This window comes from Salminus brasiliensis, chromosome 24 (assembly GCF_030463535.1).
Source record: "Salminus brasiliensis chromosome 24, fSalBra1.hap2, whole genome shotgun sequence".
Classification (NCBI taxonomy): Eukaryota; Metazoa; Chordata; class Actinopteri; order Characiformes; family Bryconidae; genus Salminus; species Salminus brasiliensis.
Window position 1 is genome coordinate 7,276,035 of NC_132901.1, and position 12,242 is coordinate 7,288,276.

Here is a 12,242-nt window from a genome sequence, read left to right on the forward strand (position 1 = left end):
AATAACATAATGTATAATGTTTATTTATTGTTAGTGTTTTAACATGTGAACTCTTAATGCTGAATAAATAGGTGAATGCGTAATTTCCTCAGATAGCCAAAGAAGCACTGTATACATACAGGAAGTTACACAAACAATCCATGGGCAAGCCCATATGAGTGCGTGTGTGTGTTTTTCAGGTGCGTAAGGAGTATGGTAGGTGCCTTCGTACACACTGCTGCAGTGGAAAGAGTGTGGAGTCGACTATCTCCACTTCCACCAAGACCAGCACAGCGCGCACACCCGGACGCTACTCCACTAACTCACAGGTAACACCACACCCTCTCTTCCTCACACACACATACACACACCAGGAGAAATTCAAGAGGAGTGCTTTCAAAGGATTATCACCAATGGCACCCCTGCAAGTATATGGTCACTCACCTTGATGATTCCTCCAGAATCCTGCCTCCACCCCGTGGCCTCTCTCCTTCCTCTCTATAGTGTTAAAGGAATAACCCAGAGTTTCTTAGCCTTGTTTCTATTTTCCACATGTGTAGCATGCATTCAGTTAGCACTCATAATAATTTTAAAGCATTTCCCTTTTGAGGTTACTTGTACTCTTGCACAAGTTGCTGAATTCACACTGAAAAGGCCTTTAAATAAAAAGATAAGTTAATCTATTTATTTAGGGAATCTATATTACAATTTGGTTTTACAGACAAAGGTTTTATGTAGCACCAAAAATGGTTCTTCTGTTGCTACAAGACCAAGAACCCTTTCAGTAATATATAGAACCTCTTTCTTTGCAAAAAAGTTACCAGAAAAATTTTAAAATCATGTTGTTTTTAGAACTTACTATTAGATGTTTAATTGAGTCCTAAAGTTATTAACTTGTTTAACCTAAACTTACTTTTGTTATTAGTCTTCAAATATCGCAATAAAAGTATATGTGAATAAAAACAGGAATTATACATCCTTTGTTAATGAGTAATTTGTTCATGTATGAAACCTTAGAGTTTAATTAGTTAAAGCTAAAGAAAAATATATAATATGCTGAAATGGATTGAACTGAATTGAATTGTGTTAAATATGTATTCTTGAAGAACACGATCATGAATTCATCAGTCAAATGTATTAACGTATCTTAATTAACTTAAGCCTTAGTATACATGCAAAAGTATCCAGACAGGGTTTCTGAATAGAACTGAGTTTTCTTGAGTAATGGGGCAGTATCCAGTATGGGATGGGTTTAAGTTGAGTTGTGATCCAGAACTTATCATCAGTGCCTGACCTTACTAATGTTGAAATGCATTCAAATCCTCACAGCAGTGTTTCAACATCTCACGCAAAGCCTTTCAAAGGATGGGTACAGTAGCAAAAGGAGAACAATTAATACCCTTCAGAAGAAATGTTACAGTCTTACAATGTTATTGAGATTCGGCTCTTCATAAGATCATGCCTCTCTGCTGCTACCTCCAAGCCATTTTTCTGCTAACTAAAAATAAGAATTATAAGAATTAATGGATTTATCAATAAAGGATTAATGAGTTCAAATTAATGATGCATATGTATAATGCTAAATGCTATAACCAGCTAAAAGAAATATTTGGTACCACCCGTGATTACTGTAGAAACATACTGTTGAAAGATGCCACTCAAACACAGTGCTGTCAGATTCTCCTGTTCTAGTCATATGTATACAAAATAAACTCTTCTGTGGAAAGATTGAAGGTTTGATATTAATGCTTTTTCTCTCTCTCATTCCCTTTGTTCTCGCTGTCTCTGTTTCTTCCTCTCTCATTTAGAGTCGCATTCGAAGGATGTGGAATGACACTGTCAGGAAGCAGTCCGAGTCATCCTTCATCACAGGAGATATTAACAGCTCAGCTACTCTAAACAGAGGTAACACACGCACACACACAAACATAATGAAAAGATAATTTATTGAAATGTGTACCTTGACTTTCGCATGAAAAAAATACATGACATCAGCACAGCTTTGTCTTTAAGTTAATTACTTTTGGCAGTGACTGTATTGTTTTAATAGTTTCTCACTGTAGAAGTGATGCAGATATTTTAAGCAAATATTGAAAAGTTAATTTAATACACTACATTTACCCAGACAGTCACAGAAAGAATTCATACACTGTAAAAAATGTATCTGAAAAATGACAGTAGTTAACTGCTAGCAGTTTTCTGTATCGTGCTGCTTGTTTATAGTACTGGTACTGCAATTCACAATTACTATTCCTCACAATGTACAAAAACAGTACAGGTATTGAAGTTATTTTACTGTTGTAAAGTTAGATATTGTTCATATTCAACGCGGTTGCACTGTACTATAATTCCTATTTTTCAAATTATACTTTAATTACATAAAGGGGTCTACCTTAGAACTTTTTCTGCTGACAAAAGTTTCAAGAAAATATATTGTAAAATATTGAGTTTAAAAAGAAGAGGATACTATGCATTCACACACAAGACATTGCATAATTGACCTGTCCGTATGCTAGTTTTGGCAGTAATTGAGTTTTTTTTATCTGACACTATGTTTCAAACTAGTTTATTGAAACACAAAGCTCCATAATGACTGGAATACCTAAGCATATTAAATTGATTAAAATGGATTATAAATATTGACAATCATTAACCAGAGTCACAATATAGAAAAAAAAAACTAAACCACAATAAAAAAAAAGATCTTTGACAGGTTGACAGTTGAGTAGTCACAGCAATGTAAATGACAATGGTAAAAACTGTGGCGAATGAGTTGTGTATCTTAAGTGGTGAGTGGGTTAGTGACTAAAAAAGCAGAAATTGAATCAGTTATGCAAACATTTAGCATTTGCTGACGTGGCTGGGTGATATAATAATACTATATACTATATAATAATAATATCAGCAAACATATTATACAATAATATATTCAAATATATAGATTGCCAAATGTATATATCCAGTCTAAAAGTAACTATTACAAATACAGGAAATATTGGGAAGCTCCACTCTAGGATGCTCAAGAGTGCACAACTTTCTGTATACTGTGTTTCTACACGTCATCCTTTTTGACATTATACCTGGGCTGCATCTCCCATTTTTTACAGATTTCTGATGTGAAATTAAAGCATTTTTACAGTGTACACAAATGTATAAATTGTCCATCACATCCAGCAGTGTGGTTGCTTCTTACACTTTCCCAATCAGACAATAAAAAATGTGAATTATGAGTAATTTCTGCATTTTAATCTGCTGTTCTATGTTAATAGTGAAGAATAAGAAGAACAGCAAAACTGTGTGTGTGTGTGTGTGTGTGTGTGTGTGTGTGTGTGTGTGTGTGTGTTGTCTTTTGGGGAGGGCAGTGAAAGAAACTGGAACAGCATCAAACCGCTCGTCCAACTTGCTGACACTGAATCCCCCTGCAGTCCAAATGCATCGGACATCTGGTGTGTGTGTGTGTGTGTGTGTGACAGAGAATGTGTATGTGTGTGTTCTGCTTACCATCAAACTTCTGCTTGTCATGGTTAAATCTGAATACTAAGATGATTTTCTCTGTTTAGCTTCTTTTTTGCTGCAGTCTATTTCAGAAATGCAGAGAAAGGAAAGCAGTAGCTTAGCTTAGAGATATTAAACTGGGTTCTTTCTAGCTTTCATTGAATGATTGATCGCTTTATGCTCCTCCCACAAGCGCATTCTTTTATAGCAACTGTTGCCAGCATGGACAATGCATTACAGAATGTGTGTAAAAAATTAATTTATGAAAAAATAACTTTATCTAGTGGCTAATGTAACTAAAGGGAGAGTTTGCTTGAATGTATCTCCCTAGATAACACAGGGAAAAACATAATTATTTCATTCTTTAGTTTTTTTAAGATTGTTTATGTATATTTCTGTTTCCACCAAAACATACCAGTGAAATAAGAGTACTAATGTTTTTAAACAGTAATACGTATACTGTGATACTTTTAGTTGTTATTTGTAAATACATTTAGTATTCTAAGAAATACAGGTACAATTTTTTTTATTTGAGAAATTAGGCATTAAGAGCTTGCCACTGTAAAAATCGTAATCCAAGATAATGAGAAACTGTTGGACGTTTGTTTGGAGTTGGTGTTTAACACTTGAACGACAGAGGGGAATTGTGCCAATGTCAAGTCAAGAGGCTTTTACTCTTGATTTAGCTTGATTTTACTTTAATTTACAACTTTTACAACATTGTGACCTTCCTCCTAGTGTTGGAGTTTTGCTAGTGCTAGCAATATACAGGTGGGTTAACTGACAGTACCAGTTAAGAAAATATTTAAATATCAAACAAATTTATTTAAAAAAATTAATATACTCTAAACGTGGGTATTTTGATAAGAAGATGGTTCTCTTTATTAGGGAAAAAAATTAAAAGGCTTGTCCAAAATCACAATAGTGAATATGAAAGAACACATTTGTGGGCAGAGCATGAGCTGGCTAATTTTATCTTAGTCATCTGCTGGACAGCATTAGAACAATATGACTGCATTCACACTTTCCTCATGTTTGAAGAGTGTGTCTGATGAGGTATCTTATTTGAGTCATGCAATAGTGGGCAGATTCTATTGTCTTTTCATCGGCATCATTCTAACTGTTTTGTTTGTCTTTTTTTTGTCTTTGTTTGCCTCTTTGTCTCTGTTTTGTTCTTTTCAATTCTTTTCACTGTTCTCTCTGTCTATCACCATCTGTCTTTTATTCTCTCTCTCTCTCTCTCTCTCTCTCTCTCTCTCTCTCCTCTTTCCCTATCTCTGTCTTTATCCCTCTGTCTTTGTGTCTGTGTGAATGTATTGTAGGTACCATGGCTAATCATCTCATCTCTAACGCACTGTTGCGTCCTCATGGCACTAACCCTTATAACACACTGCTGGGAGAGTCCGCCGTGTACAATAACCCGTCTGCAAACATGTTCAACACACAAGGTTTGCCACTCTTACACACACACACTAAAAAAGCACAATTGGGACCCCATAAATGCATTGTGCACACCATCACAGCATACATCACAAATGTATAGTACTGTACATACACACAGTTACCATTATACACCAGCTATTGGCTGGCTATTTTCAAATGTGAATATTTTCTTGCCTCACCGCATGCTTTTAAGGCTGATATATGTAAATGAGCTCAGTTCTAACGGTCTGTATACATGCACAAAACATTCTGACAGAATGTAATAATTAAACCCACATAAGCATCTAAACCTCAAATCCTGATACAATTAGTTGCATTTACCATTCTTGTTAAATTGCCAATGTGTGCATTTGTTGTGCTGCTCTGTGTTCATTAATGTTTGGTTCATTAACTGGAGTTTAGTTCATTAGCTGGTACATTTAAAAAATATGGCCACACTTTCTTTTTGTGATTATTTTGGGAGTTTGTTTGTGATATACAGAAACTTTAGGAGATTCTGTCAAAAGATAAGTTGCACAATAATCATAAGGCCATATACAATGCTGAACAAATATTTTGGGCATGTAAGAAAATGATATATGGAGCTATTTATCTGATCAATAAGTGTGTATTTGCTCTAACAACATTATTAGTAAAACAATAGAAAAAAAGAATTCAACAATACATTTTTACATTTATATAATAGAGTTGTTCACAACTACAGTTGAAATTAACTCCCATTGCAAATGAGATTTATTAGCAAAATGACCTAACTTTCAGCTGTTTGCAATAAATCAATTAAGCAAGAACCATTTAAACAGCTCAACACAACTAATATAACACATTGAATTTTCAAATTCAACACATAATGCCACTTTTAATTACTACTACTACAGTCTCAGAATTATTCAACCCCTTCATGACAAGCATGTTTAGTACTCAGTAGAGCACCCTTTTGCTGCCATGATCTGCTGCAAACGTGATGTATAGCCAGACACAAGCTTCTGACAGCGTGTTAGCTTATTCCTCATGAGCAGAGGCCTTGGTGGTCTTTGAGGTATGCTTAGGAAAAACACCATAGGAGTTTTGTTTCATTGCTCCACAGAAAAGATTCCCAAAAGCAAAACTAATTGTGCCAATGACAATTATCCCACACATACTTTAAAGTAAACCCAGGTTAGAAGATATTCTTGAATGGCTCTCGTCTGACTTGAACCCTATCCCTGGTGGAAGTTGAAAAAGTTGGTTGCAGCACGCAAACCCAAGAATATTCATAAACTAGAGGCTACTGCCCATGAAAAATGGGCTACATTCTTCAGGAACACTGCCAGAAGCAGGCGTCTGGCTATGCATCACGTCTGCAGCAGGTCGTAGCAGCAGTAGGGTGCTCTAAAGACGCTTGACTGCAGTAGTCAATAAAAGTGGCATTTTGTGTTGAGATTGGTGAAAACACTTGTATTATTTGCTTTGAGCTGTTTAATTTTTTCTTGTTTAATTGGTTTATTGCAAAAAAATGCAAAATGTAATTGTTGCTAATAAACCTAATTTTAAATGGAGGTTCATTTATTTTACTTGCAACTACTGTTCTAAAGATGAATGCCATTGGCTTCATAAACTGAACAAATCCCAAATTAAAAAATAGTAGTGAATGTCAGAATCTTAAAATCTGCATAAGTCATTTTAAGAAGAAAATTCTTGTTAAGAACGGTTGGTCTGCCCATTGTAATTTAGATTAGAGATACTTTAAACATAAGCTTCTCTAGAATTTCAGATCACTCTGAAAGACGTGCAGAAGTTGAAAAATCGATTCCCTCTAACAGGCTGTCCTTATCCTTGTCTATGTATGTTTATTTCTCTATGTACATATCACAGACATTTTCTCTGTAACCACACTTTCTCTTTTTTGTCTCTCTGTCTGCCTGTCTGTCTGTCTATCTCTCTCTCTCTCTCTCTCTCTCTCTCTCTCTCTCTGTCTCTCTCTCCCCGCCCATGCTGATGTGCAGCCTCCTACAGAGATTCAAGTATGACTCATTCTCTTTTCATTACCTACATATTAAGCTCTCCCTCCTCTTTTCCTCCCCATCTCCTCTCCTCCTTCTCCCCTCTCTCCTCTCCTGACCTGTCCACTCCTCTCCTGCTCTCTGGCCTCCTTTCCTCTCATCTGCTATAACATTGCTGTATATTCATTTTATATTCACCTAGTTTAGAGGCAATATCCTAGTAGATATCATCTTTCATAAAGTCACTTTGATGCCATATCTTCAACCTCCAAACCACTGAGGTTCTATTAATAGACTGCCCTATTAAAATCTTCTGTCATAATATCATATATATTTATATTAAACACCATGGGGCCTATCTTACACCCCGCCAACAGTCTATTTGCATGCCTTCCACCTGCATTGTTTAAATAGCAGCGGTGCTTGCGAATATATCTGTGCCGATGGGCGTGGTGGTCTTGAAATGAGGTGTGTATAGGTACATTTTGGCGTATTGCTATCTTGGCAACAGAAATACAGGTGTGCCACTGACTGAAAACAACCTAGGCAGATGTCAAGGCGTACCTTTCCCTTTGTCCCTTTGTTGGTGTGCATTTGACGGCTCTCCAAAAGATCACTAAAATAGGGCCCCATGTGTGTAGAGAATAATGTGTATGTGAGTAAATGTAGGTATAGATTCAGGATGTGTTTAACTATAGTCACTAATTTTTCTGTAGTAAAATCAGTGATGCATAATAAGAAAATAGAGTTGTAACAGAGACATAAAAACACCATTGATAAACTTCACACATGCATGTTATTAAAAATAATTACAGTGGAAAGCTGTGAATAAATAAATACATAAAATAAGAAGTTCTGCATGTTTCCAGAATGATGAATACAGGTGTAAATGATTCTCAAATGACTAAAGTTATAATAAAATGAATGTATATAATATATACAGTTGTATGCAAAAGGGGCACTCCTGGGTACTCCTGTTTAAATTCTGATTATTATTATTATTATTATTATTATTATTATTATTATAGTTAATTTGTTGGTTTTCTAAGTAAAAAAAACAACCATAAAACCTTCACTTTTCTGTGCTTAAGGTTATTTTTTACTAATTTGATTAAAAAAATAACAAACATAAAACATGTACGATAACATTTGTCATAATTCATTTAATATTTTCAACATCAGCAATCGGTATAAATACATTTAATGAATTATTGCTGTCATGCAAAAAACATTTTTGCAGATTTTTGAGTTTTGCAGTTGCCCTTCTTATTAGAGCTTAGATTATTCTTTAAATAATAAAGGCCTATAATAGTCTATCAAACAAACTGTAGCATAAAGCCGGGTATGTCTCACTGGCTAGCCCTGGCCAGCGCTGTGGGATTATAACATTCTAACTTGTGCAACTTTTTTTAAGATCACAGTGTGATTTGTTACTATGTTATATTGTGATTAGCACAAGATAGCTTTATATAAAATTAAAAATTATCATTAAAAAATGTAGACCTATATCACAGACCATTTTCTTGAGCCCCACCTGACAGGGTCAGAGGAAAGCGGTGGGAAAGCTCGACCCAACCTGGTCCGAGTTCAGGCTGGCCATCGGATAGGGCTCGGGCAGAGAATCTAAACTCTACTTCATATTGTGTCAAAGTTTTATGATGAATGGACCAATATAAACATTCCACAATAACGTTTACTTTTTACTTATATATTGACATTATTTTTGAATATAAAATAGCATGCAAAAACATTTACATGGCTAATATGATTAGTACGAATTGATTCTACACCTGTGTGTGTGTGTTTGTGTAGACTTTCTGCAGATATCTGAGAGTTATACAGTAAAGCATTGTTGCAAAGCATCACAGAATCACAGAATCACAGAATTTTAGTCTGTAAACAGACCTTCTCTAAACTTGACTCATCTTGTGTTTCTAGAGGGCATGCTGAACAATGCTCGTGACTCTAGCGTCATGGACACTCTCCCGCTCAACGGTAACCATGGTAACAGCTACGGCATGGCGGCGGGCGACTACCTGACATACAGCTCGCGCAGCAGCGAGCCGCCCACAACGCTGGAGAAGAAGATCCTGAAGGAGTTGACAGCCAACTACACTGCACCGTACATGAGTGCGCCAGAACGCCAGGGCAACCCCAGCGCCAAGCTCAGCAATCACATGGCCAATGGGGGCGTGCCCAAGGATGACGTCATGGTGCTGGACAACCCTGGCGCTTTCCACCGGCATGACGATGGCGGCGGCGGTGGCCTGAGCCTAGAGATCATCCGAGAGGAGTCGCAGGCACCTCTCCTGCCCCCCAGGCCGCCACCCCCTGATGGCCATGCGCCGCCCACTTTGCACACTTTTTCCACCCACCGGCGCCTGCCACAGGAGAACAGCGAAAGTTTCTTCCCCCTGCTGCCCAATGAGACACAAAACGCACTTAGAGACTCTATCTACACCAGCATGCCCACGCTGACCGACCTGCCACGTGGCACAGAAGACCTCATCAATGGTCTCCACGACGATGAAGACGATGATGACGAGGCCGAGGACGAAGAGGAGGATGAGGAGAGTGAGCTGCAGCTCCAGCTGGCCAACGGCAAAGGGGTCGGCGTGGATACAGACGACGTGTACTACAAGAGCATGCCAAACCTTGGCTCACGCAACCACATACAAGAACTGCAGAGCTACTACCAGATGGGCCGGGGTGGCAGTGATGGCTTCATCGCGCCACCTGAGAAGGACGAGTCATCGCCCGAGGAACAGCCGCAAGACCCCTCCCACCTGGTCACAAGCTTATAGAGCTGTTTGTGATGATGCAATGCACAAGGCACGGAAAAACCACTACCTACTGCACTGATAGATCCCTAATGACGAGACCGATAACCAGATAGCTTACCCGAGACCAATGAAGACCAGTACCCGATACAAGTTAGCACTAGTAATCAGTATCTGTTAGGGCCAGTAACTGATTCCAGTCCTAGTACCAGTACCAGTTAAACCATCTCCACTGAGCAAATTCAATGTGGTGTGTACGTGTCATACACAACAGAAAGACCCCACTTTAATGGAAAGTTTAAGTGTAGGGCTTGACAAACCCCTTTTTTTGATAGAGCCATGTTGAATAGCTCGGCGAACTGACCTGTCGGATTTGACTGGGACAGAACCCACTGATGGACATAGTGGCCATCTGGAGCAATGGATTCCAGTCAGAGAAACGTCCATTCCTGCATCACTTCACCCCCGTAACAACTTTTGTCCAAAAGCTGTCTGGGTATCCTTCAAGCTTCTGACGGATTGCTCTAGTGTCAAAATGCATACGAGTTGATAGCGACAGACTAGTTGCCGTTTTAGATGATTATGTATGTTGAGAAGGCACCAACATGGACCTTGAACCTTGAAGTGTAATCCTTGACCCACCGAACACCCACAACTCTCTAGACTTTGTACGGCGACTCTGCTGCACACATTCCTTCCTGTTTAGCACCGTTTTCTGAGTACGAAGTCATGACAAACCATCTAATCTTGAGACTCGAGGAAGTGTCTCTTTTCTTACGTTTATTTTTCTGTAATAATATCAGTTATCGAGAGATAATACGCACTATTAACAAAGACATGGGACAGATTTCTATGTAAAATGTACAGAGCCCCTTGCATTGCATATGACCATATGCTCACATTTTTTGATATACTTTTCCCTCCATATGTGTTTGTGTAGAACTTAGACCAATCCAGAAACTGTGCTGGTCCTCCGTACTATTATCCCCTCCATTACCACTAGGAGCGACCACCCTGCCCTACGCCCACACACACCTATGCGACACATATTCACACAGAAATGCAAACACACTCTCTTCCTTATTTATAACCAAATAACACAATTGTTTAAAGGCATCATCACTACAATTTCAGTTCAAAGTTGTTTCCAGACTCCAGAGAGAACAACAGGTCGAGTGCTCCTGTTCCAGAAAGCTCTGGAACATTCCAGTTGTCACAGATCCGGTTACTGATCACATCGTAGTAGTAGGAGTTCACTGGATGCCCTACAGCCAGACTAAATTGGTATCATCAGATATCTAGTATAATATATTCACCTGGCAGTTCATTCTTAACAAGAGGACGAGAAGATGGAAAAGGAAAAAGGACAAGTGTGTAGGGACAGGTGCCCCACAAGCCTGATTGGGATGAGAATAAAGTATGAAAGCTTTCTCCAAGTACAAGAGCAGGCTGATAAGACAGGACCTAATTTAGGGCTGTTTGAAATTAAAAGGGGCTGTTTATTCAAATTCTACTGTTTACTCTTTCTCAAAACGAGATTTCTTGTAGCTTGCACATCTACTTCCTTTGTTTCCCAGAGAAAACTGACTGCATATCTATCCCCATGAGGTGCTTTCACAGATCTGAATCGTCGGATCGATCGTCGGTAGAGAAGAGATTTTAAAAATCTGATCGGCACTGAGACCTTTTTTTTATCATTATGATTATTATTATTATTACCATCAATATTGTTATTATGATTATTATGATATCTATGGAATTATTATTTATTCTTTTCATATGCATTCTAAATTGAATGAACTCATAACTAATATTTGTTGTAACAGTGAAAGTTGTTTGCCAACAAATAAAATGACTGAATTAATATTTAGAATATTTTGTCGAGGATAACTTTGAGTTTGTGTGTTTTTACAAGTTTGGATTCACACATGTAGAGAAATGTCAAAAATATCAATAGAGCCATGAATGGTAATACTAGCTAATGCAAAAGGAGCAAAATGGCTAGCATCTAGTAGCTAGCAGGGCTTAAGACTGGTTCAGAGAATAGCCAGAATGGAATGAATGTTTTTTGGCTAGTAAAAAAAGCACAAATGGCACAAAAGCACAAAATCATTCTAACGCTAAATTAACCTGTATTTTTTTGTTTGTAGTCCTCAATTTTTAATTGATTTAATTTAATATGGCATGTTAGCATTTAAGCTGATGTAAAATGAACAGAATGAGCTGTGTTTTTAATGCTGTTCTAATTGGTTTAGGAATGTTACATGGGTTTGAAATGCAAGGACACAAACATTTAAATATTGGTTCTAGTATGACATAGCTGCTGGTAACCAAGGCTAACTAGCTGCTATTAACATAAGCAAGTAGCAAATACAACTAATTAACTGTGTAGTATTTTGTTGTAGCTTTTTTGTGCTGGTGCAAGTTTATTGATGGCGTTTTCAGTGGCCTATACTGTAAGTTCTGTAAATATTTCTATTTATTCTGCAGTAGTTGAAACTATACCATTCTTGTAAAACCCAGAAAATTGTGACGGGATGCTACAAGTGATTAATCTTCATCTACT

The 12,242-nt window shown here is 37.6% G+C and overlaps 1 protein-coding gene across 7 annotated transcripts in view; it reads left to right on the top strand.

The window, feature by feature from the left end:
- The window catches only part of adgrl3.1 (adhesion G protein-coupled receptor L3.1), a 149,869-nt gene extending 138,320 nt beyond the window's left edge, over nt 1-11,549 (top strand). For 2 of the 7 annotated variants that reach the window (XM_072670607.1, XM_072670605.1), the window contains exons 20-25: nt 180-308; nt 1,788-1,884; nt 3,342-3,425; nt 4,797-4,922; nt 6,900-6,917; nt 8,835-11,549. In XM_072670607.1, the coding sequence (XP_072526708.1) occupies nt 180-308; nt 1,788-1,884; nt 3,342-3,425; nt 4,797-4,922; nt 6,900-6,917; nt 8,835-9,700 (1,320 nt within the window). In that variant the 3' untranslated portion in view covers nt 9,701-11,549. The remainder of the gene's footprint in view (nt 1-179; nt 309-1,787; nt 1,885-3,341; nt 3,426-4,796; nt 4,923-6,899; nt 6,918-8,834) is intronic. The other 5 variants (XM_072670608.1, XM_072670609.1, XM_072670610.1 and 2 more) reach the window with 5 other exon arrangements.
- The last annotated feature ends 693 nt before the right edge of the window (nt 11,550-12,242 follow it).